This window comes from Pneumocystis murina (genome assembly GCF_000349005.2).
Source record: "Pneumocystis murina B123 chromosome Unknown supercont1.7, whole genome shotgun sequence".
NCBI classification, from domain to species: domain Eukaryota; kingdom Fungi; phylum Ascomycota; class Pneumocystomycetes; order Pneumocystales; family Pneumocystaceae; genus Pneumocystis; species Pneumocystis murina.
In genome coordinates this window covers 386,600-411,129 of record NW_017802365.1, presented here as the reverse complement: position 1 = coordinate 411,129, position 24,530 = coordinate 386,600, and the positions used below count along the sequence as shown (strand labels likewise).

General features: G+C 26.0%; 10 protein-coding genes across 10 annotated transcripts; 5 read left to right on the top strand and 5 right to left on the bottom strand.

Moving 5' to 3' along the window:
- Positions 1-57: 57 nt before the first annotated feature.
- On the top strand, positions 58-2,753 carry PNEG_02799 (hypothetical protein; the record flags this gene model as incomplete). Its single annotated transcript, XM_007876641.1, has 11 exons — positions 58-379; positions 428-601; positions 652-922; positions 974-1,145; positions 1,193-1,369; positions 1,410-1,676; positions 1,722-2,083; positions 2,125-2,242; positions 2,287-2,415; positions 2,460-2,634; positions 2,677-2,753. The coding sequence occupies 11 exons, from the start codon at positions 58-60 to the stop codon at positions 2,751-2,753; spliced, it is 2,244 nt and encodes a 747-aa protein (XP_007874832.1).
- Positions 2,754-2,953: 200 nt separating this feature from the next.
- Positions 2,954-3,937, top strand: PNEG_02798 (hypothetical protein). Its single transcript, XM_007876640.1, has 5 exons — positions 2,954-3,237; positions 3,283-3,310; positions 3,358-3,427; positions 3,469-3,803; positions 3,852-3,937. Exons 1-4 carry the CDS (start codon positions 2,969-2,971, stop codon positions 3,696-3,698), a joined length of 597 nt encoding a protein of 198 aa, XP_007874831.1. The 5' UTR covers positions 2,954-2,968; the 3' UTR covers positions 3,699-3,803; positions 3,852-3,937.
- A 1,206-nt stretch (positions 3,938-5,143) lies between these two features.
- Positions 5,144-6,808, top strand: PNEG_02797 (hypothetical protein; the record flags this gene model as incomplete). The annotated part of the gene is made up of 4 exons (XM_007876639.1): positions 5,144-5,874; positions 5,920-6,011; positions 6,056-6,424; positions 6,468-6,808. The coding sequence occupies 4 exons, from the start codon at positions 5,144-5,146 to the stop codon at positions 6,806-6,808; spliced, it is 1,533 nt and encodes a 510-aa protein (XP_007874830.1).
- Positions 6,809-6,894: 86 nt separating this feature from the next.
- On the bottom strand, positions 6,895-8,465 carry PNEG_02796 (hypothetical protein; the record flags this gene model as incomplete). Its single annotated transcript, XM_007876638.1, has 9 exons — positions 8,375-8,465; positions 8,227-8,330; positions 8,058-8,181; positions 7,897-8,015; positions 7,726-7,847; positions 7,521-7,681; positions 7,264-7,478; positions 7,101-7,217; positions 6,895-7,059 (listed from the first exon to the last, which is right to left on the bottom strand). The coding sequence occupies exons 1-9, from the start codon at positions 8,436-8,438 to the stop codon at positions 6,895-6,897; spliced, it is 1,191 nt and encodes a 396-aa protein (XP_007874829.1). The 5' UTR covers positions 8,439-8,465.
- Positions 8,466-8,832: 367 nt separating this feature from the next.
- PNEG_02795 (hypothetical protein) lies at positions 8,833-9,188 on the bottom strand (the record flags this gene model as incomplete). The annotated part of the gene is made up of 1 exon (XM_007876637.1): positions 8,833-9,188. One exon carries the CDS (start codon positions 9,186-9,188, stop codon positions 8,877-8,879), a length of 312 nt encoding a protein of 103 aa, XP_007874828.1. The 3' UTR covers positions 8,833-8,876.
- A 367-nt stretch (positions 9,189-9,555) lies between these two features.
- On the bottom strand, positions 9,556-10,229 carry PNEG_02794 (nuclear cap-binding protein subunit 2; the record flags this gene model as incomplete). The annotated part of the gene is made up of 4 exons (XM_007876636.1): positions 9,556-9,916; positions 9,966-10,007; positions 10,062-10,120; positions 10,173-10,229. 4 exons carry the CDS (start codon positions 10,227-10,229, stop codon positions 9,556-9,558), a joined length of 519 nt encoding a protein of 172 aa, XP_007874827.1.
- A 104-nt stretch (positions 10,230-10,333) lies between these two features.
- PNEG_02793 (hypothetical protein) lies at positions 10,334-13,207 on the top strand (the record flags this gene model as incomplete). The annotated part of the gene is made up of 11 exons (XM_007876635.1): positions 10,334-10,475; positions 10,525-10,673; positions 10,715-10,860; positions 10,902-11,018; positions 11,061-11,288; positions 11,336-11,780; positions 11,823-12,127; positions 12,172-12,573; positions 12,621-12,900; positions 12,942-13,075; positions 13,120-13,207. The coding sequence occupies exons 1-11, from the start codon at positions 10,382-10,384 to the stop codon at positions 13,205-13,207; spliced, it is 2,388 nt and encodes a 795-aa protein (XP_007874826.1). The 5' UTR covers positions 10,334-10,381.
- Positions 13,208-13,490: 283 nt separating this feature from the next.
- Positions 13,491-17,935, bottom strand: PNEG_02792 (hypothetical protein; the record flags this gene model as incomplete). Its single annotated transcript, XM_007876634.1, has 18 exons — positions 17,866-17,935; positions 17,729-17,804; positions 17,638-17,676; positions 17,528-17,595; positions 17,401-17,472; positions 17,279-17,358; positions 17,156-17,234; positions 16,735-17,109; positions 16,404-16,690; positions 16,040-16,357; positions 15,760-15,996; positions 15,515-15,716; positions 15,081-15,470; positions 14,591-15,034; positions 14,366-14,542; positions 13,807-14,322; positions 13,552-13,755; positions 13,491-13,505 (listed from the first exon to the last, which is right to left on the bottom strand). The coding sequence occupies exons 1-18, from the start codon at positions 17,878-17,880 to the stop codon at positions 13,491-13,493; spliced, it is 3,594 nt and encodes a 1,197-aa protein (XP_007874825.1). The 5' UTR covers positions 17,881-17,935.
- A 31-nt stretch (positions 17,936-17,966) lies between these two features.
- On the top strand, positions 17,967-19,918 carry PNEG_02791 (hypothetical protein). Its single transcript, XM_007876632.1, has 6 exons — positions 17,967-18,098; positions 18,146-18,512; positions 18,554-18,976; positions 19,018-19,155; positions 19,202-19,733; positions 19,780-19,918. The coding sequence occupies exons 2-6, from the start codon at positions 18,400-18,402 to the stop codon at positions 19,888-19,890; spliced, it is 1,317 nt and encodes a 438-aa protein (XP_007874823.1). The 5' UTR covers positions 17,967-18,098; positions 18,146-18,399; the 3' UTR covers positions 19,891-19,918.
- Positions 19,919-20,901: 983 nt separating this feature from the next.
- PNEG_02790 (hypothetical protein) lies at positions 20,902-24,106 on the bottom strand (the record flags this gene model as incomplete). Its single annotated transcript, XM_007876631.1, has 11 exons — positions 20,902-21,518; positions 21,567-21,705; positions 21,749-21,940; positions 21,987-22,100; positions 22,143-22,412; positions 22,460-22,807; positions 22,853-23,037; positions 23,080-23,320; positions 23,376-23,678; positions 23,721-23,810; positions 23,852-24,106. The coding sequence occupies 11 exons, from the start codon at positions 24,104-24,106 to the stop codon at positions 20,902-20,904; spliced, it is 2,754 nt and encodes a 917-aa protein (XP_007874822.1).
- Between the last annotated feature and the right edge of the window lie 424 nt (positions 24,107-24,530).

The following is a 24,530-nucleotide window of genomic DNA, read 5'->3' as shown; positions in this document are numbered from 1 at the left end:
CATGGCAACCATGACATCTTGGTTCTTTCACCGTAAGAAACCTTTAGATTCTTAAGAATGAGCTTAAAAGCATATATTGTGCAGCAGTTTAGGGAGATTATATGGTATTCCTTAGATAATGGGCTATTATCAAATGCAACATTCATTGCAGAGAGGCTTTACGTTTATGATACAAGCAATGCAGATGCAAAACATCTTTTTTCTCTGTGTTTACTAAGATCAGGACGATATTTAACGGTTTTATATATGACAGAGGGTGTAAAACATGTTGGTTGCGCGTATATATATGCTCTTGCATGTTTGCAACTGGGGAAATGTAAGCAAGGAATTGCAGCATTAGAAGCAGTTTCGTCTCAATGGACGAAAAGTAATTATATGTGTATGAATGAGTTTTAAGGGATTAAGAGATCTTCTAACGCCTTTGAAGATCAGCATGATGATCTGTATCGTTCTCATTTACCTGATGCAGCAGCAATTTTTTGTCTTTTAGGGCATTTGAGTAAGAAAGGTGGAATGATGAAGAAAGCAACGGACTATTATATTTGTTCAGTGAAATTGAACCCATTTCTTTGGGAAGCATTTGATGGACTTTGTGCATTGGGTAGATTTTTGGAAAGAAATTAATTTGTGTATAATAATATTTATATCTAGGATGCAATCTTCATGTGAAAAATATATTTAAAGCGACAGCGGGAATGCAGGCAGCGCGTTTAAAAGCACAAAATATCCCTGTTCAGACAAATATCTTGAAAAATATGGATTCCTATATGTCTCAAAATATTGATACAGAGGCACAATCGATGAATCATACGGTTCAGACTCCTGATATATTTAATTCTCAGAAAAATCATACACCTCCATTTGCATCTCATTGCCAACAGTCCTCGTTTTTAGATCGTTTAGAAATGGTGGAAACTCCTGGGTATTTAGTATAATAGTTTTATGAAAATAGATAATTAATATACTTTGATAGATCTCCAACACAGCAAGTAGATTCGTCTGAAATAGCTCATGGTTTCTTAGACCATTCTATTTCTACTTCATCTAGTTTTATTAGTCCTCCTAATTTTTTAGATACTAAAATTCGATTAAATCAAACTAAAGCAAATCCTACGATTCGAAGTAATATTGATAAAGATCTTCCTGTATGTTTTTCTTTTTTCTTGTTTAAAATATTAATTTCAATATATAGAAGAGTTCTACCCCAATTGATATTCCCCAAAGAAGAAGTCAGCGTCATTTACCTAATGCTTCAAAAATTGCATCAAAATTAGTATCTACAACATCGTCAATCAGAGACAGTCGAAAAAATAAGTCACAAAATAGTCGTTCAAAGCAAGAGGAAATTCCACAATCTTCAATAATTCAAGTAATTTTTTTTTAAAAAAAAAAATATTTAATATTATTAGATACCTGGCTCAAATCAATCTTGTTTTCAGTATGGTCAAAAGCCAAATGGTCAAACTGTCATGTCTCTTGTAGAGCGAATTGAAGCAGAAACATGTTTATTAGATTTATGCAAATCCATTGCTGATGGATGTCATGCTCTTGCTAAATATGATGGAGCAAAGGCCATTGAATGTTTTAAATCTTTACAACCTGCTTCTCAACGTAATTCTGTTTTTGTTCTTAGTAAAATCGGTAGAGCATACTTTGAAATGGTGAATTATGATGAAGTATGAATCAATCGTCTTTGTTCTTTACCTTATTTTCTCTTATAGGCTGAGAAATATTTCTATCGTCTTCGAAAAGCTGATCCTACAAGGGTAGAAGATATGGAGATATATTCTACTGTTCTTTGGCATCTTAGAAAAGAAGTTGAATTAAGTTTTTTGGCTCATGAAATACTTGATTTAGATCGTCTTGCTCCCCAATCATGGTGTATTATTGCAAATTGTTTTAGTTTACAAAGAGAACATGATCATGCATTAAAATGTATTCGCAGAGCAATACAGTTAAATCCAAATTTCGCATATGCATATACTCTTGAAGGGCATGAATATGTTGCAAATGAAGAATATGAAAGAGCACAAACATCTTTCCGTAATGCAATGAGGGTCGATATGAGACATTATAATGCTTGGTAAATTATATAGAATTGTAAGGTTTTTTTCATGTAAGTAGGTATGGAATTGGTATGGTATTTCTTAGAGTTGGTAAAAATGATCTCGCGATGTATCACTTTAGGAAAGCTGCAGAAATAAATCCGACTAACGCTGTTTTATTATGTTGCATTGGCATGGTCAGTTTAATTAATATTTTTATATGCATATTTAAAGCACTTAGATCGTGGAGCGCAATAAAGATTTTCCTGAAGCATTACAATTATATAAGAAGGCTTCCGAACTTGCGCCAACTAGCGCTCTTGCCAGATTTAAGAAAGCTAAAGTTCTTGTTTGTCTTCGACAATATCATGTACAAAAATCTAATTATTATAAATTTTACTAATTTTTTTATAGTTAGCTTTAAAGGAATTACTTTTTTTAAAAGATTTGGCTCCAGATGAAGCAAATGTTCATTTTCTCTTGGGAAAATTATATAAACAATTAGGAGATAAACCAAGTGCAATGAGACATTTAACAGTTGCTCTTAATCTTGATAATAGAGCCAGTCATTTGATTAAAGAAGCTATTGGTATCTTTTATATTTTTAATTTATCTTATTTAATAAATCTAGAATCTATTGATGAGCCAGAAGAAAATTTGCTTGGTGAAACGGGAGAGGTTTATAAAAATTTAGACAGAGAAGAGTAAATGTGAATACATATATATTCACTATAAACTATTAATCTTCGTCATATTTAATCTTAAATATTTCGTCAATAATACTATTCAAATATAATTTGTGGTTTTAAACATAACGGGAGATAATATTCATAAATATTTTGTTCTGTCTTATTTTTAAATTTATAAATCTAACTGATAAAAAAATTCTAAATTAGTTTATCCGAAATAGCTGCATATTTTCTATGGCAATTCTATTTTTCAAATCCATATTATATCATACCCGGTTTTGGGCAAAATTGTTGTTATATTACTGGACTTTATTTATATCAGCATTTTCCGGTGTTGTTTTATCGATTATTTTATTTGTATTAGGTAAATCTAATATCAGCCAATGGGGGGTTGCACGTATTTGTAATACAATTTCTGCACCAGCTTTAAACTTGAAAATACATGTTGAAAATGAGCATTTTATGAGGGTTAGACCATGTGTTTTTATATCTAATCATCAAAGGTATTGAATTTTTTTTTTATGGGGAAATTTTTTGATAAATGAAAGTGAACTTGATATTCTCTTGCTTGGTCGAGTATGCCTTTATTTTAAGAGAAAAAGCGCTTATTTATATGTTTCTAGTTATTTCCAAAGTATTGCAGCATTGTTTCAAAGAAAAGTTTAAAATATGTTCCTTTTTTGGGCTGGTTTAGTAATTTTAGTATATTAATGATAATTTTTTGATGAATGTAGTGATTCTTAGCAAAACAATTTTTATTGATAGGGCAAAACGGGAAAATTCCATTAAGATATTTGAAGAGGTTTCTGGACAAATCAAGGCTAACAAGGTAAATGTGAGACATTGGTTAATCATTATTAAATTATCAATTAAAAGCAAAGTGTATGGATTTTTGTTGAGGGAACGAGATCAGGATTTAAAAGTCCTGATCTTTTGCCGTTTAAAAAAGGGGCATTTTATTTAGCAATACAGGCTAAAATACCCATTGTTCCTATAGTGATTCAAAATTATTCTCAAATCTATCATTTTAAAAGTCGTATTTTTCAACCAGGAATAATTAAGGTTAAAGGTATGATTACACCTTTTAGATTTATTCATTCATGCATATGGTTTATAGTTCTTAGCCCTATTGATACAGCTTTTTTTTCTGAATCTGATGTTGATCGAATTGTATTAGAAACACGTGAAAAAATGCTTCAAACTATTATAGAATTGAATTAATTTTTTTAAGAAGTTGTATATAGTAGCTTGTTTTTTTTCTATTTATATTGCATTTAAATAGGTTAATATGTCTTGATATTTATATATACAATCTCATCTTTAAAGGTATTTTTTCTTTTATCCTGAGCTATTTTTTTATATTTTTTATTAAAATATATTGAATGGTGGTGATGAAAATATTAAATATTGATAAATAGAATTTGTTTTTATTACAAACAAATCTATAGTTTCCAAGATAATTTCAAGATATAATAGAAATTATAGAAATATTTTGAACTTTATTTATTTTATGAAGGTTAAAGAGAATGAAGTTATTTATAGAAGTATATGAATCTTATTAAGGGTTATGGCCGATATTATTGATCTTGTGTCATAAAAAGCAACAAATTTTCTCTACTTTTTTTTAAATCTATTTGTAGTGTAACTTAAAGGTTTTAAAGTGGTATTTATCTAGATGCTTAGCTATGCATTTTATTCTTTGCTAATTATGAATAGCTTAATAGAATAATAAAAGGTTCTATTTTTATAAACCTTTATCATTATACAAAAAAGAAAATCAAAAATTATAGAAGAATAAATTTATTTAAAAGGAACCATAATAAAAGAAAAAATCATTGAATAGTAGACAGAACTATGGTATATTTTCTAAAAAATGATGATTTATCTGTAAGTTATTTGTTTAAATATTGTTTTTATATTTTTAATTTAATTAGTATATGCTTTTAAAGAATTGCTTGGATATTTATCAAGAATATATTATTGGGATTTTCACTTGCAATTAATATTTTTAAGTTCTCTGAAAAATATTTTCTATTATTTAATAATATCTAATCTGGGATATTTTAAATACTAAAATAATACAGAATATATGGAATAATAAAGGAATCCTGAATTAATATCATTTTTAATGTTTTAGATACCTTATTTAATACAAATCTTTTTACACATTAAAAATGATATTCTCGAATTAAATTTTTATTTTAAAAAATAAATTAAAAAATATAATATATATTAGGGAAACAACAAGGTTTGGCTGTTTTTTTTTATGGTTTTCATATTTTTACATAGATATTTAGTCTTTTCATATGTATATCAGCTGAGTTACTATGGCAACCGATAACAATGTTTATTTTTTTTATGAAAACTTCAAAATTTTAAAATATTTTCAACAATTTTTTTTCTTAAGGAATGAATGAGCTTGATATTAATAAGAATAAGAAGGTTCAGAGAAAAACATATGGAAAAAGTAGATATTTTGGGGATACTTTTGAAAATTTTAAAGTTTGGAATGATATAGGAAATTCACCAAATTTAAAAAAAAAAGATAATAAATGTATAAATACGCCTGAAAAAGGAAAGAATGAATCATCCTTTTTGTCACGTATAAGATTGCCTCAGGAATATTTTGGATCTTTAGTAAAAGATGCATCTTTTTTATATAAGATATCTGTTAAACAAAATTATGAGAAATCTCCTATAATTAAGTTTAAAGAGCCTTTTCAGTGTCAAGAAAATATTATGTTAGATACATTTTCGTTCAGCGGAAAGGATGATTTAGAAATTGAAGAATCTATAATTGAAAGTTTAGAAGATAATATTAACTTAAATAAAGATTTTATAAAAAATGAAGTCAAAAAAGAGTCTTCTATAATAGGATCTCTACTTTCTTTTGCAACTCAAACAAATGTATATGAATTTTCTGATTATATTTCTTCACTTTTATCTAAATATTCTATATCAAAACTTGGAGAAGCGTCTTATAGTGAAGTTTATCTTATAAAAACTGAAAATTATGATGAGACTGTTCTTAAGATTATTCCTTTTGGGAAGGAAGGTCAAATAACTTCACAGGAAGTTTTACATGAAGTAAGAGTTACTACAAAAATGTCATCAATTGATGGTTTTGTAAAATCAAAAGGGTATTTTTTTAATTATAAGTTCATTGGTTTTAATTGTTTTTTTAGTTTTGTTATTGTTAAAGGAATGTATCCTGAACATCTTCTTTTTTTATGGGATAAATATAATGAAGTTTATGAATCAGAAAATTCTCGACCTGGTATATTTAGTTTTTAGTTTGTAATTAGGTTCTTATTTTTTTAGATTCTTATGATAAAGATCAATATTTTTGTATTTTATTACTTGAAAAGGGAGGAAAAGATTTAGAACATGTTAATATTACGACATGGAGACAAGTTAATAGAATATTTTGGGATATAGTAAAGGTTTTTTCTCAAGGAGAAAAATTGTATGAGTTTGAACATCGAGATCTTCATTGGGGAAATGTCTTGGTTGATGATATTTCTGATTCATCTGAAGATATGTTATCCCAACTTAGTTTGAATTCTGCTTGTTTTTCACAACCATGTATTATTATTATTGATTATACTTTTTCTAGGTTAAGATGTGATGACAATATTGGGGAGTTAACATGGAATAATTTTGAAGATCATGAAATTTTTGAAGCACATGGTAAATTATTTAATATTGTTATGAAATAATAATATGTTTATAGGGGATTATCAATATGAAATATATAGATTAATGAGAGATTATGCTAGTTCTTCTAAAAAGATGTGGTCAGATTTTATTCCGCGTACAAATGTTTTTTGGTTACATTATTTAATAGATAAGCTTATTCACTGTAAAGGTCTTGTACGTCCTCCAGCAAGGATGTCAAAAAGGAAGAATTCTATACAACATGCCTATACCGAAATAGAAAGAATGTTTTATGAAAGAGCTGAGCTTATATGGAAAATGATCAATCCTAAAAAAAAAGGATCTGAAAAAAAATCAATTGAATTTAATTCATCAGAAGATGTACTATCATGGGGAATGAGAGAAGGGTTAATTTAATTCATAAAGAATAAACATAATAATTATATTTACTTAAATAATATTATATTGCATAAAAAGATGAAACTTGTTTTAATGCATTAAACTCAAGTATATATTTCTTTCCTTTTTATTCTATTTGAACCATCTTGTTCTTTGCATTTATGAGCTTTCATAGATTTGATGATACGAAGATAATCCTTTTCTATAGATTTATATGTTTCCTCTAATTTCTTCAAAATTTCATCTTTATTATATTGATTAAGGTTTTCCTGCAAAAGATTAGTATGATATAAATAAGGAAATTAAATACAAAGTTTTTTTTATAAATTCTTTGTTTAATTTGAAGGCGATATTCTTTATATGCTTTCTCGTCTCTTATGTTTAATCTTTCAAGAAGAGCTATTTCTATACATCTAAAAAACTGATTCTATTTTTTTATTATTTCTTAAAGCTAAATAAGAAAGAAAAATTACTAATGATATTTTACTTTTTTTCTGTGCTTCTAAAATCCAAAGATAAGGAATAGGAGGTTTAAATTCTTTTTCATTAAATATTCCAGATATTTTGAGTCTAATGATATCCTGTTTGTCTCTCATATCCTGAAATTCATCAGAAGGATCCTCAACTGTAATTTCTTGGATTTTGGAGTTTGATAAAATATATGTATATAATGCATCATAAAGTTTTCCTTAAATATTTAATAACAACATATTGTATTGTAAACAAATACCTCCATGACCATTTCTTTGAAATGGAGGAAGAATAACAAATTGTGCTATTCGTGCACGACTATTATCAAGAGATTCCCTGGAATACCAATAATAAAGATATACAGTTGAATAACCAATAAAACAATAATAATCTTGATCATTTCTTGATTGCTTTTCATATCTTAAAATATTATTTAAAAATTAAGAAAATGTCAGAAAGCGTACAACAAAAAAATCATCCATTTTGAATCCTCAATATCAATAAAAGATGCTCCCTCTATTAAAAAAAGAGAAAAGATCTGCATATTATTAACAATTTTTTCAATCTCTGGATCAACTATTGAGCCCTATAGAAGTATTTGTTATATTATAGCTAAAATAATGAAAAATATATACCATAAAAACTTCAAAAACAGAATTATTAAGCATGTACGAGGATATCTTATTCCCTGGAGGAACAAAGGACTTATTATCACGCAAATAAGAATAAAATGTTGTTTCGTCTGTCATAATAGCTAAAATAATTTTAGAATTTGAATTATAATACAAATATGAACTTTTGGGGAGATATTTCCTAAGTGTTTCCTCGATATTCTTACAGGATAAATGTTCCTTATTTTCTGCTTTATCTGTATATTGAATTTTTAGATATATTTGTAAATCATGACAACAGAATTTTAACTAAAAAGAACTAAAAATTGTCTATAAAAAATGTAAAGATATTACGTTTATATTAAGATCTTTGTATCCTGTAATTCTCTCTTCTTCAAAAATTGAATATGTGTATATAGGATGAAATATAATAGGCATCTTTGTTTCATTAATATTTGCTAAAAAATTAAGTTAGAAAATCAGGGAAAAAAGGAAAATATACCAATTTCTATGAATATTACGTCTTTTGCATTGAATGAGTAGTTTTTTTCTTTAAAAACCTCCATTTTTCGATTTTTTAGAGACTTTCAAAATTCTTACGTTACCGCTGCTAAAGCTGCAAGATTTCATAAAAAGAATGAGTTTTAAAGAAACTAAATGTTAAAAGTAACGCATAATATTAACAGGATTTTCTTGATTTAAGTAAGTTATAATTTATCATTATTGGTTTTTATTAAAAAAAATACATATTGTTAAATGATCTTTATTAAAAATCTAAATAAGATTAGTTGATAAGTTATATGCCCTTTTATAGAATCTTTAAAACCTATTTATAATTCTTTTTTTTAATATATTATCCAAATGTTTTTAAATTATATATGAATTAATATTTAATGATATGAAGTGATTAAAAAATGAAAAAAATAGATTTTGACTTAGAAAATAGCCTCTAATATAGTCCAATAATAAAAGGATAGCTCAAAATGCGTTGATTTATCTTAAAATTATATAAAATATTTGGGTATACTTCTACGTTGAATACGTTTTTTTTCGTATAACAAAGAATATCTAAGATTATATAATGATAAATCCATTGGTGGTGCAAGATTTGGATTGTCCTTTTTTAACAAATAAATATCTTCTCGTTTGGATTTATTGATTTTGCTATCATAAGATAGAGATGTTTTTTTTTTGTGAATTTTTTTTAATGAATGATTGTTAATAGGAATTTTGATATTTTTTTGGATTAAATCACCCTCATTTCCTGCTATCTTATCAGAGCTACTTTTTAATCGAGAGCTTTTTGTTTTTTTCATTAAAGTAGAATTATATAAATCAGTTGTCGGTTGTCAAAAGTTAAAAAAGTAAAATTTTGTTGAAGAAAAAATAAAAGTTCTTTTATGAAAATAATTAATCAGATATATGGTTTTTTTCTTTATTTCCTCTATTTTTTCAATAAAATATCTTATTTTGATTAAAAGAAAAGATAGAGATTTCCATTTATGCGATATATTATTCTAAAAATTTTCTTGATAAATAATGTTACGTAAAATTAAAAATACCTTTATATTTTATATTGTGTAAAAATATTTTATAGTTTTCCTATGAAAATGATTTTTTTGTAGAATTTAAAAATTAACATCAAAAAAATTAAAGATATAGATTTCAGTAAAATATAACCCTTTAATTTTTTTCTGGCGACTGAGAAAGCCTATTTAAATCTTGATCAGATCGGTGTTTCTGTTGAATATTTTTTTGTCGTTCTTCTGCTCGTCGATAACCCCAACCTCCTCTTCCTGGATCATATTCCGTTCGATATTCATCTCTTACCTGACCCCCACTTCTTCCACGACCATATTGTCTACCTTCTCTAAAACCTGGATCAATATCTGTCCGGATTACCCTATCATCAAGTTTTGTTCCATTAATAAACTTCATACAATCCAATGCGTGTTCATGCGAATAATATTCTACAAAACAGAACCCACAGGGTGTCTTATTAAACCTATCTAACCCCATAATAACTCTTTTAATTTCTCCGCATCTAAAAACTATATTAATTCTAAAAATACGTTTTATCTAGTAATTTTTACTTGGAAAAAAGCTCATATATTTGTTCCTCTGTCGTATAAAACCTAATTTCATTCTTTAATTCTTCTTTTTCTTCATTTTTCAAAGAAAAAACATACGATAAATTCCCAACATAAAGTGTACTAGAACGATTCAATGGCATATCCTTATTTGAGCGCTAAAAAACATATTATTCAATAATTATTCCTTCTTAAAGCACTTAAATTCACCTTTGAATATCGATCAACATATGTACTTGGTGTATCCAGTCGTTGAAGGATTGACATTTTGTTAAGATCTATGAAGCTGACGTGGAGGTAGTCCTGGCAACCATTACCTTGACAACCTCAACGTCCTCTTCATAGATCTCAAGATTATATTCTTTAAAAGACTTAAATTTGTATTTTTTTAAGGATTTTATAAGTATTTTTATAAGGAAATGGACGATATTTATGAGTATATTTTTGATGAAAATAAATGGGTTCATTTGTTAGAAAATCATCCTATTTTTTCACTTTCAGAGAAAGAACAAGGTTATAAGAAATAATTAAAAAACGAGGGAAAAGCTTATATTTTGTAAAGAAACGATAAAAAACGTAAAGAACAAGAAGTCTTTGATTGCAGTGAGGCAAACAGAAGTATTTGTTGGAGTCGATAAGACTATACGTTATGCAGATTTGAAAGAATGTAAAATTGATGAACATCAAAAAAATAGAAGAATGGATTATAAAGTATGAAAGAAGAAATGTTAGAAAAGTTTCTTATTTTGAAGGAATTTAAATTGAAAAAAATTACGTTTCATATCGAGCATTTAATTATTAATATATGTGGATCTATTTTAGTAGTAGTAGGGAGTCATGATTTGGCGATAATTTTTCTTCCTACATATTTAAATTCGCTTGAAGAGAATTCATTGAGGTATATTTTTTTTTTTGTGTGTGTTAATAATATTTTTTTAGAGTAAATGAAGTTGGTCGTAAATATTATAGTCAAACTGAGATTGTTTCTGTTTTATTTCACCCAGCAAGTAAAAATTTTTCTACTATTTTAGTATTGTCTTCGGATGCAATTATTCGGTATTATATAATATATTTATTGATGTATTATTTAGTTATTAGAGTGTTTGAATTGTCGCTAAGTTTTGAAGAATCAGAACAGTCAATTGATCTTATTACTGGAACTGGAAGAACGAGAAAAAAAGGATCATTTGTTGTTGAAGAAGATGTTTTTCAAGTTTCTGATTTTTGTTTTGATTCGAAAGCAAATGAATGGTCTTTTTTTACGCTTCATGTTCTCCTTCAAAATGGTGATATTTATTCAATATGTCCATTGGTTCCTACGAATTGGTAAACAGATTGATTGATTATATTTTTTATTATATTTAAAATTTTAGTATGGTTCAGCGTTCATATTTAAATCGTCTTGCATGTTATATTTCTACAAAGTCACAACAGTTAGAAAAGAATAAAGATGACTCTACTTCTGTTTCCCTTGAAAACGAAAGCATATGCATGCAGACACGGTGGATATCTGATATCTTAGGACAGGTTTCACTTATCAATGACTATGGATTAGGATCTCCGTTATCACAAAATCTTGATATACAAGATTTAGTTACGTTTCGTCGTCCAAATATTTCTAAATTTCCCGTTCTAATACAGGGACCATTTTTATTTCAGCCTGCTCCATTGGAATTTTCTTCGGAACATGTTACGGCTTCTAATATTATTACTTTAGGAACGAGTATTATTGGTATATTAGTTATCTCTTATACAGATGGTAAAATAGATGTTTGTGTAGAGGTTGAAAGAGTGGAACCAAGATGGGTTTTGAATAAAGTAAAATATTATTTTAATATTATGTATTTTAAAGTTTTATAGAATGAACAATTTCCTCCTTTAGTTAATTATCTTGCGACTTATGAAACTATTACGGTTTTGGATTCAAAAAATGCATGTGATTCTGCAGAAAATGATACTCTAAATACATTTCTTATACAAGATGTTACAAAGGCTAATACGTTTTATTTTTATTATAAAACTTCTATCTATTCAGTAGTCTTAGGATGGCTTGAAAAATTAGAAAAAGAGGATAATATTGAAGTAACATCTATTGCCTTCCTGTTGTCTGAAGGAATACAACATTCATCTATCTCTAAATTAATCGATATAAATTCTTTATCACAGTAAATTTTCATTAAATTATTTTATAATTACTAATAACTATTAGCTCATCCCCTACTATAATAGGCTATGATTTTTTAATTCATGCATATTTTGGGCATTCTCTTATTTTTTGGTCAACGGCATTTAATTGTACTTTAGTTGAACTTGATATTACAAGTCAAATACAACTAGAAAATGTAATGGAAGAATCTAATTCTAAAAACATAAGTGTTTCTGGGAAAAATGATCATTTAAAATATTTTTCTTTACTTACATTACCTGTTTATTCGGTTTCTCTGGAGTCACTTAATTTTTTAAAAGAGGCTCCCTCTTTTATAATTCCTAATGAATTTCAGAATAAGTTTGTTGTTTCTCAAGAATTTCTGCGATTTTTGGGGAAAGTGGCTCTTGAAACACGGAAAAATACAGAAAAACTTCACAGTTTAGTAGTTTCTATGCATCGCCGGTATGTATTTTGCTTGTATGGATATTTTTAAATTGATATTTTTAAAGACTGGAACTTCAAGGACGGGAATTTATCAGACAATTAGAAAAATTATATATTTTAAAAAATAAAGTAGACAGTATAGTTTCTAAAAATTCATCTGAAAGACTTAAAGATGCTATTAATAATCAAAAGAATCTTCAGAAAAGAGCTGATCAAATCTTGCAGAAATTAATTAAAAGTCATTCTCCAACATTAAGTGATAATGAAAAAAAATGGTTTGATGAATTGAAAAGAATAAAAATGAAAACATATGGAAGCAAGGGTTTTAATGAAAAAATATTATCTGTAAGTGTTTATTTATGAAGGACTTTGTATTAAATATTTAGCTTTCAAAACAATTCGAAGCAATAAAATTAGGAGTTTATAATAATTCTGCAATAGATCTTTCTTCTAAGAATAAACTTCATGAACCTGTTACCATGTCTCAAATAAATCAAATACGATTGATTTTAGATGAACAGTAAGTCTATTTTGTTACATATATGTATATAACTATTAATGTAGAGAGCAACATATATCTCAGACTAAATCTAAATTGAAGAAATTAAGTAATATACTTGGTGCTAAATCAGAAATAATGGAAATATTCTAAACTTGTGTATAAATAGGCTATTAATCACATAATAATTATATTAAGTTAAAGCCAAATAATTTTTATGAAAATCTAATAATAATACTAAGCATGACTCTAAAAATATCATACACAATAAATTAAAATTGTTTTTTTCTTTGTTAAAAAGCAAAACTCATAATTAAATCCATATATTTTAGATATATGTTTGAATATTATTCAATTATTCTTTTATATTGAAATATAGACTAAGATTATCAAAGAATATAACATTCAATAATAATCTTATTTTTTATAATTTGAATTACTGAGGTGCTTCCTAGAAAAAAATTAGTTGTCTTTTCTTTTTTTTTTCTGGAAATTACTGATTTGACAAATGCCAATGCTTCTTCTTTTTCAATTGATTGAATACTTGAGACTTTGTTTTTAAAAACAATACCATAAAATTTATCGCCAGTTTGTATCATTTCAGGTCTAAACGTTGTACATATAAATTGTCCGTTATCTGACATTTCATGAAGCATTGTTGCTACAGCAGTGCGATATTGAGCATCTAGTGCTGCGTCAACCTATTAAAAGGGTTAGTTTTTATTATTATAAAAAGTAAAAAAGTTAATTACTTCATCTAAAAGATAAAAAGGCGCTGGATCGCAACGTTGGATAGCAAAAATTAGTGCAAGAGCACATAGACTCTTTTGTCCGCCACTTAGTTGCTGTATTCGTTGCTCATCTTTTTTGTTGTTAAAAGATACACTAATGGCAACTCCTACATAATTTTCTACTGGACTTTTGTAGTGTGCTTCTTCTTTATTATACTCATCATGATTTCTATCTTCTGCATGATCAATTCTTCGTTGCATAATAAGTCGTCCCTTTCCCATAGGGACCAATTTTTCAAATACTTCTGAAAAACTTTTTGAAACCTGTTTAAAATTTCTTTCTATAGCTTCATCTTTTCTCTGATCAAGAACTAAAATAAGATTTTCAATTGATACTTGAGATTCATCAAGTTCTTTTCGTCGAGCTAAAAGAGCATCCCTCTGTTTAATGAAACTATTATATTGTTCAAAAGCTTTTTTATTAACATGACTAAATTTCTTAAGAGCTTCATTTACTTTGTGAAGCCGTTTAACAATCTTATAAATTAGACAAATATTCAATAATAAAAAAGGTATTTACCGCATTTGATTCAGTGGTAGAAAACTTTTCGAAAGCTTCTTCCGGAAGTACACCTAAATCTCTTATGTTTTTATTGCATTCTTCTTTATTCTGCAGTAATAGAGCTCTTTTTGCCATGTTACGTTCTAAAGTTTTTTGGTATTTTTCTATGGTTCTGGCTTCGTCATTCTGTTTATTCTAAATAAAATATTAAAATTTTAAGAATTTATTTTGCAATATCCATGCCTGAAGCAATGCTTTTTCTTCGTTTTTTTCGTGCAATTCTGTAGATAAATGGTCAATAGAAAACTCAATGTCATTGAGTTTTTTAGTAATAGTGTCTATAATATCTTGAATATGTGAAAGATTTTGCTTCGTTTCATCCATATTAACATCTATATCTTCATCATTTATAAAACCCTGCGTCTTTAATTGATCACGGCGCAAGTATAAATTTTCATGAAGTTCATTCTCTAATTTAATCTTTTGCTGTTCTAATTCTGTTCTTTTTACGTGATGATTGACATAAGTGTTTTTAATAGAATCTATAGTTTTGTTTAAATTTTCAAGGGTATCTTCTTCTGATTGTGTCAATGTTTTTTTAAATTCAATTTTCATTTCATCTTGCAATGATGACAGCTGAGAATTTAATGAGTTTATACTAAAATCAACATCATTTAAAAGCGATTTCTATAAAAATTAAACTATAAAATACTTTAGAATAATGAATTTTTACTTTTTTTAACAATGTTTGCTCCAGAATTCCTTCTTCTTTTAGAGTTGCTGAAAGTTCTATTCTAAGTGGATTATAATTTTCTTCAATTTGTCGTTTTTTTGCTTCCAAAGTTTGTATTTTTGACAATTGTTGCGTAACTTTCTGATCCATTTCTTCGAGTATTTTTCTGATTTGAACAATTGAAAAATTATTTTCTTCATAAGTCTGTTGAAATTTTTTAACAGATTTCACTGCCTCTAACCTAGATTTTCTAATATCATGAAATCCTCCTGTAAATGCACCTTTCTTATCAGATCTATCACCATTTAATGTTATTGCTGTGATATTATGACTACGGGAATATTGAGCTGCTATGTCAAGAGTTGGACAAATTATAGTTTTTCCAAAAACCTTTATATATACATAAATTTATTTCTATATGAATATATACGTACTTGTTCAAATGCCTTCTGGTATTTAGTGTCATATGTTATTTTCTTTAATATTGGTATAGCATCAGGAGCATCAGGAAAATTCCCCTGTCTTGGAGACAAACGGTTAAGAGGCATGCAAGTAATTCTGCCCCCCTTTTCTTTATTTAAAATATCAATAATTTTAGAAGCGGTAACATCATTATCAACAACAACATGAAATAAACTATAATAATTATAAAAGTACGATAAAAATACTAGAGATTGACCTGTTTCCAGCTGTAACTTCGACAGCAGTTTTGTAACGATCATCTACTTCGAATAATTCATACAATGGACCATAATAACCTGTTAAATCGAGCCTTTCCGCAATTTTCTTGGCATTAGTTAGACCATAATTTATATCTCTAGATATTGTATTTATTAATTTTTTTTCAGCTTGGTTTAATTCTTCCTTAATGTGTTCTATTGTTAAACTCAATTTAGCTTCTTGACGCCACAATTCTCTAAAAGATATTAATAATAATAATAATAATAAATTAAGATTACTTTCGCTCATCCATTAATTGATCACGAACTATTCTAGCAGACGAATGTTCAACTGAAATATTGTTTAATATTTGCGATCTATTTTCAATTTCTTCTCTAATAGATTTTGTACGTTTTGAGATGTCATTGATTTTCTCTTTAAGTGTTTCTAGTTCTTGTTCTAACTCAATTTTAGTTTGATTTCTTTTTTTAATGCTTTCTTTCAGATCTGAAATCTCTTGCTGTAACCATGCGTCACGTTCGTTTTTGTTTTTAAATTGTGAATTACGTCCTCTTTTAGCATATAGTAAATTCTGTTGATTTTGAGCATTTTCAAGTCTAAAAAATTTTTATAAAAAAAAAACGTATATTTTAGAAATTATACTTATTTTTTGTCTGCATTTCATTATTTTTTGCTTCTTGAAATTCCAAAAGAAGTGATTGAAGATGTGTTTCTTTTTCTTTTATTTCATTTTCAAGACTTTCTAATTTTTTTTCATGAATATTTTTTGAATTTTTAAGCTCATCATCAGATTCTGTAAGATTTCGTGCAATAAATTCCAATTGCGCTTTTTCTTTGATTTTACAGTGTTTGTCTTCTTCCGCCTGAGACTTTTCTATATTTAATAAATGCAATTGTTGCTTTATTATAGAAATATTTTTATTAATTTCCTATGATAAAGTCAAAATATTATTTACAACAAACAAAATAATACCTGAATCTGATGTTCTCTTTCTATAAATGTATCACATTTATCTTCGCTTAAATTAATATTTTTAATTCTTTCTTCATCTATATTAGTGAGAGCTTTATTAATTTCTTCTTGTTCTCTAGCATAAATAGTATATTCTAAACAACGACGTTCTCGATTCTTTTTTTGAAATTCTTTAAGTTCATTTTTTTCTTGTTCCAGCTCATTTAATCGTTCGTCAATATATTTAAGCAATTCGTCGATTTTTGTTTTTTTAACCATTGTTTCTTCTATAATCTTTAAAGATTCTGCTCTACGTTGCTCATAAACTTGTGTCCCTGCAATTTCTTTAAGTAGTGCCAATCTTCCTGAATCTTTAGCATTAGTCAATGCAGTGATCTATTAAAGTAAGCCTTATTTGTTAATTCTATATATAGTTTCATACTCTTCCTTGTGGAACTATATAATATGGATTACTTCGAGAAAATCCTGCACTTTCTAAAAGATTCATTACATCTGATTTACTATAAAAAATTAAGAAATGTTTTCAATAACCCCCCTAATTTACTTAACACTCCTTTTATCCAATGAATATTCATCTTTTTTAAGACCAATAGTTCTTCGAAGGACTACTTCCTCTTTACCTGTCTACAAATATTATACCAATTAAGAAAATAATGAATTTTATACAGGAAACCGATTGTCTGTGTTGTCAAAAACAATTTCTACATAAGCACTCATTACTGATGGGCCTGCTCCCTCCTATATTTTTATTAATTTTTTAATATTTTTTAAACATTGTTTCAATTATATATACATGAAGAAGTGCCTGACGTTCCTCCCTACCCATATGCGTATATGCATCGCTTAAAACAAAACGAATAGCTAAATTATTAGACTATTTTTTACTTTTATTATATAAAACACCTGAAAAGAAATTGCTTTTTCCAGACCCATTTTTTCCAACTAAACGTATTTATTAGATAAAATATGCTTTATATAGTATCTCTTATCATACCAATGACATTATATTTTGGACTAAAGATCTCTGTTATTGTTTGATCTTTATATGATTTAAAACCTTGAATAGTAATCTAATTTTGGTCAAAAAAAAGCACGGAAAAAAGTAATTCTTGTCTTTCTTTTTGTTCCTACCTGTTTTATGTACATTTATTTATGTTTAAATATTTAATAACCGCGTTTCATTGATTTTTTTTCAAGTCTTTTTGATGACGTTAAGAACGTGGACCTAAATTTTAAAGAAAGTTTATAATTCATTAATTTTTAGTATAAAAAGATAATAAAATGTATATAAAAGAATAGGAACTCTATGGAATCATTTCAAATTCTAAGGTTTCCAGAAAATCCTGGGAATTTTGGTAATTCGTGTCTGTTTTTAGAGAATTTTTTTTAGTTAGTATTAATAACATAATAGTGAGCTATGAAAATGAGGCTGAAAGCGAAGGGTATATTCCAGAAAGCTCAGGCAGTGATGATGGATATGATGAGAGTGATTTGAACGATGAAGATTGGACAGAAATTGGAAGAAATAAGGGTTAAATTGATGATGAATTTTTTTCAAATAATTCAACTTTGTTAGATTTTACAAAGCAATATAACCGTCAAAGACATTTTATTCAGTTATCAAAGAGTGGTTCTGGTGGTTTTGGAAGAATTCCTAGAGTAAATATGCATGTTATAGAAGCAAATTCTCAAAATCTGTCAAATTTTGAAACTATTGATGTTTTGAATAAATATATGAATCGTTTGAATTTTGAAGATTATTTTCCGTGTGATGAAAAGTCTTTTTTTGTTTTTTTTTTATCTTTTTCTTATATTTTAGAGTCAAAATATCTAAAGATAAATCAGATAGGGCAACTACAGAACAGGTTTTGGATTTAAGGACTCGGATTATCCTTTTTAAATTGATTAATAAAGGAATAATATACAAGATAAATGGATGTGTCAGTACTGGTAAAGAAGCAAATGTTTATCATGCAGTTACTGAAAGTGGGGAACAAAGAGCTATTAAAGTGTATAAAACATCTATTTTGATCTTTAAGAATAGAGATCGCTATGTATCTGGTGAATATAGGTTTCGACATAATTATTGTAGACATAATCCTAGAAAAAAAGTGGAACTTTGGGCAGAAAAAGAAATGCGAAATTTAAAAAGATTATATCAGGCGGGAATTCCTTGCCCTGAACCATTGTATCTTCGTATGCATGTTCTTGTTATGAGTTTTCTTGGTGGAAATGACTCCTGGTATTTTTAAAAATTGATTTTGATTTTAATTGATAAATTAGGCCATATCCACGTCTCAAAGATGCGAATATATCAAGCAACAAATATCCGGATTTGTATTTTCAGTTATTATGTTATATTCGAATTATATATCAAGTTTGTCATCTGGTACATTCTGATTTATCGGAATACAATATTTTGTCTTTTTTTCTTTATGCTTTTTATCATTGTTAATTTGTTGAATAGATATCATTCGAAAGTTTTATATATAATTGATGTATCACAATCGGTTGAACATAATCATCCTCGCAGTTTAGAATTTTTACGGATGGATATTACTAATGTTAATGATTTTTTTCGAAAAAATGGTGTAATTTGTTTCAATGCAAAAGCTATATTTGATTTTGTCATATCTGATTCTGGTGGGACGACTAAAGAGGAAATTGAGAAAACCTTGATTGAGATGCAGAGTTTGGAAGAATTTCAAGAGTCAGTTGATTTTAAAGAAGATATAGTATTCAAATATTCATATATTCCTCAAACCCTTAAACAAGTTGATGATGAGGAGAAAGATATAGAATTAATTAACAGAAATGAAGATGGTCTTTTATACAAGAGATTAATTAATATTTCTTCAGAATCTAAAACAGATAGTGATATTGAATCGGATTATTTTGATAAAACTGATTCTATATTGGATGATGATTTTAATAAAAATGATGAGTCTAGATCTAATCTTTTAAGATTAAAAAGGTTTGAAGATAAAAATGTAAAAAAGGTATTTGTCAATACTTTATTAAATTACTATTTAATGCAAGATATAGGAACGTAAGACTCAAGTTAAAGAATTAAATAAAGAACGTAGAAAACACAAAATGCATAAAGCTGAAAAGAAACAGAAAATTAAAGCATCTAAAAAAAGAAAAAGTAAATAATTTTTTAAAGAAAATAATTAATCTGTTTTTTAAAAAAATATATTAATCTAAATTGTTTTTATAGAGAAAATACGAAATTCGGATATTTTATTTCAGTTATATAAGTATTTTATTTATATACAAGAATTTACGTATATCTTTAATTAATTTTTAAAGAATTAAGATTATCAAAAGTTTACTTGAAAAAGTTTTGGCTAAGACAAACAAGCTCTTTTAGATTTTTATTTAATACTTTCTAAAATTAGTTTATTTTTTGTTTTTAAGCATATTAGGTTGCAATATAACTTGGTTTTATTTGTATTTTTTTTATGATTTTAGAAAATTAAACATTTAAACGTTACATTTTTATTATTATAATTTTTATGTTTAAAATAGTTTTTAGACTAAATGTTTTTGATAATTTTTATATATGAAAGTTAGTATATAAATGAGTATAGATTTTGTTATTGTTAATAATATATGTCATTAAAAAATATGAATAATGGAATATATATATTAAGGTAATTAAGGTTATATTTCAATTTTCTGTTGATAATGATTTCTAAGTTTGTATCTATGTATTTGTGTTTAAAGAGATATGATATTAGGATTATTGAAATAAAAAAATTATATTTCATTAAATATTTTGTATTTAATTTTCTTAGATTTATTTGAATTTTTAATATTTTTAAAAAATATTTAAAGTTTGTTTTTGTAATTATTATTATTCTTAGAAAATAATTGATTTTAAGATATTTTTATAGTAATATATTCAAATTTTATAATCATGATAAATATATGGTTATAAATGAGATATTATATTTGAAAATTCTAGTCTTTTGTGAAAGTATGAAATTTTGTTTATAAAAATATTAATTTCTTTAAATTTTAGAGATATATTTTTGAAATTTTAAATAAAATATATGATAGTATTTAAAATTTTCAAAAAAGGTATATACAAAATGTATATATTTTCTGAAATAGTTATATATATATATATATATATTGTATTATATAAGATCTAAACTTACTCTATTTTTGTCTGAATTGAGCTCCCCAATTTATTAGATCAGTAAATAATGATGCTTGAAGTTTTATTTTCTTTTTTGTTATCCATGTATTAAATGTTGAAGAATATATTTTTAGTATTTGATCTGTATAATTTATATCTTTGAAGATAATAATTCTGACAAGAAATATGCTAGATTGACTATGAGGTATTCCTATGTTTTTTTTTTTTATTTTTAATGCATCTTCATGTATTTTTTTAAGAATATCAAAAGCATGTTCAATTTTAATTTCGTTTAAATTGATCTTTGCTTTACATAATTTGTTTCCAATTAAATTTCGTGCTCTGTTTGAAATAATATCACTTGATGTAGTACGTATTAAAGTTAATAATGGTAAAATCAAATCAAGAATTATTGGGTCTTCATTACGTAGTTCTAAAAAAATATTTAATATATCCAGAACTTTTCTTTTAAAATTTATAATATTTTCTCTGAGATCAACATTTTTGTTTTTGCTTTTTTTCTTCCTTTTTTTTAGCATATTTCCTATATGTTTATGTAATTCTAACATTTTTTCATCGTCTATAGACTCTTCGGAATCATTCTCAACATCTTCATTAGAAATACCTAAGGAAATATCTAGAGATTTCTTAAATACATTGTCTTTTTTAATATAGTTAATTTTACTGTTAAAATTTTCTTCTGCATCCGTTTTATCACCATTATTTAATGATTTAGAACTATTGTCTATAATATTATAATCTTCATCTGAAGTAATTTCTTCAAATAGAGTGTTTTTTTCTGAATTCTCGTCTGCTTGAAGAACCTAATAAAACGTTAGATATTAGCATAAGTAAAAACACAGTAACATTTATCAATAACAACAGACATTTATGATTTATTTTATCTGAAAGATACCTAAATGTCTGTTCCACTAATTTTCGAAATAAAATAGAATGTTTAGACAAAAATCCCAAAAGAATATCAGTGAGAATTTCAATTGTATTTTCTGACAATTTTGTTTCTTTTTTAAAAAAATTATTATAACAGATTTTAAGTTCCTATATTTTGGTCAATATTTTTTATTTTAAATATTGTAAAAAATACTTCAAGAACTGAACTAGCTTCTGGATCCTCATTAAAAAGTTGCAAAATAGATAAGGAATATAATAATTCAAAAGCGAGTAGTTCTTGTGTTATCTTTTTTTCTGGATTAGATTTCTAAAATTATTAAGTATATTTTTTATAATATAGTAAATTTACCTTTATTAAAATCTTTTTAAAAATTTTTATGGATTTATTTTTAATTTTAAGAGTTTTTGAATCCATGTTTACTGATAAATTATATTTTTCAGATTCAGATAATGAAATAATTAGTTCAATAATAAAAGATGACCAAAAAAAATGTTTTTGTAAATTTTTGCTATATTCTATAGAGTGATTTCTAGAGTTTAAATGTGCAAGAGATGATGAAAGACGAGATCTTAATATAGTTTTTGTATTAGTAGAAAATGGATGTTTAAAATCTTCCGACTAAAAATAATTACTTTTGATAAAAATACTTTTTAATAATTTATTACTTTAGGCTCAAAATATCCGTAAGTTACAAAAAATGTGATATAATTTATTATCCATTCATTGCTTTTATTGCATTTCTTGTTTCTTAAAATGCTAAGCATTATATCAATTGAAATTTGACGTTTCTGATCTATATCTTCATTTTTTGAGCACGGAGAACATGTAATTGTTTTTAACAATTGCAAAATATCCCATAAACTTGTTTCATCGGCTAAAGAAATTAAAGATTCTACAAGTTTAGTTTTTGTAATTTTGTCAAAATTTAATGCTCCTAAAGGCCCTAAAAGAGATTGGATTATTGGAAGAATAACTTTTTTTCGAGTATTAGCCGTTGAAATTATACATGAAATCTATTATACTTATATATATTATAATAATATATATATATAACGTACCACTTTGTTTGAAATTTTGTTCAGATATCTATTTTCATCTGACAAATGATTTATAAAGCAACGCATAAAATTTTTAGAAAATAAATGGGTTATATCTGAATTTTCAATTTTAGATAATGCTATATTAAATACTTGAAATCCCAAAAATTTTTTTTCAAGAGATGATGCTGCTGAAAAAAAGGACTCTGGATATCTGTTAAAATAAGAATAAAAATATTATTATTTACCATCAATAACTTTAGTCCAAAATTCTAAAAATGATGAATTGACAGCATTATTCGCTTCTAATGTGTACATTTCTATGATTATATTCCAAACAAAATGCAATTTTGCGTTCCAATTTCCATTTTGTTTTGTTTCTGAATCAATACTATCATTTTTTAAAACTTTAGCTAGAATTTCTAAGTTAGATGAATCAAGGGGATTTAAAGGACTCCATTGTGTATCTCCAATAGATTTTAAATCTTTCTAAATCATTAATTAATGTTTACATATTATAAATCATCAAAAATAAAATTCTTACAAATTTATGAATTGTTAATATTATTCCAACCCCTTCTGGTGTCTTAGACATCTTTAAATCACATATTTTCTTAAGAGTTATACTGCAGACTTCTTCATATTGAGGAAAGTCTTTAAGCTGTACTAATATATCGTTTATTACAAAAAAACATGGTTCTCTTAGCCATCCTTTTTTTAAAGATAATCCTATTAATACATCTATCACTTTTTCTATCTTTTCCACAGACTTTGTCCTTTGAAGTATCTTAGAAAGCAAAATTGCTTTTATACCAAATAATTTTCCAAATAAAAAATCTCTTTCTTCCTTCAATTATTAATATATACTTAATCATAAATTAAATTCTACCTGTGTAGAATGATTCCTTTTTTCTACATTATATTTCTCAATTAATTTGACAACATCTTCAACATCTATATCTTCGAATTCTAAAAGAAACTAAATAATCAGATTATTTTCAAAAAATATCCTTTTTCCACCTCTGATAATGCCGTAGAAAATCCCAATCTGCTATGATTTCTACTACTTGATAGACCTTTAACTAATCTTGTTATTGCGTACAATCCTTTCTCTCCTAAAACATTTTCTAAAAAATTTTCTGATTTTTCTATATTCTTTTTTTCCTGATCTTTAGGAATTGATAATCTAACACTTTCAATAAGCTTTATAGAAGCTTGAGCCCGTAATTCCGGATCTTCTGATGCCAAATCCCAGTAATAATTAAGTTCTGACATTTATATATTAATCTTTTTCATTTTCTCGATTTGCCTACTTTCTGTGCTTGTTATTATAGTAATTATATTTAAAGAGTCTATGTCATAGTTTTTATTATATAAATATTGATTTTTTTGTAAGGAGTTTTCTTAATATAATTGTATCTTAAAATTATATTTTTTATTGCTTTTAATTGATTTAAGATATGTGTTTTAATCTTTATATTGATTTGTTATAAAAAATAAAATAAATATATTTTTGATAGGAATTTCTTAGATGTTTTATTTTATTTTTAAAGATTTTGATTGTTTTTTTGTTAATATTTTTTTAAATTTTTTTAATACATGTTTTTATGATAAAGTTATAATTAAGAGAGTTTAATTTGTTTTAAAAGTTTCTTAAGGAAATCTAAATTGAATATATCTATATGAATTCTAATATTTT

Bases quoted from the DNA above. Each gene is read 5' to 3' on its own strand.
- PNEG_02798 (XM_007876640.1), top strand. From the start codon at position 2,969: ATGGCAATTCTATTTTTCAAATCCATATTATATCATACCCGGTTTTGG. The intron at 3,311-3,357 runs GTATGCCTTTAT...ATATGTTTCTAG, and splicing joins ATATTCTCTTGCTTGGTCGA to TTATTTCCAAAGTATTGCAG. The intron at 3,428-3,468 runs GTAATTTTAGTA...TGATGAATGTAG, and splicing joins TCCTTTTTTGGGCTGGTTTA to TGATTCTTAGCAAAACAATT.
- PNEG_02791 (XM_007876632.1), top strand. From the start codon at position 18,400: ATGCATGTTATAGAAGCAAATTCTCAAAATCTGTCAAATTTTGAAACT. The intron at 18,513-18,553 runs GTCTTTTTTTGT...CTTATATTTTAG, and splicing joins TATTTTCCGTGTGATGAAAA to AGTCAAAATATCTAAAGATA. The intron at 19,734-19,779 runs GTATTTGTCAAT...TGCAAGATATAG, and splicing joins AAGATAAAAATGTAAAAAAG to GAACGTAAGACTCAAGTTAA.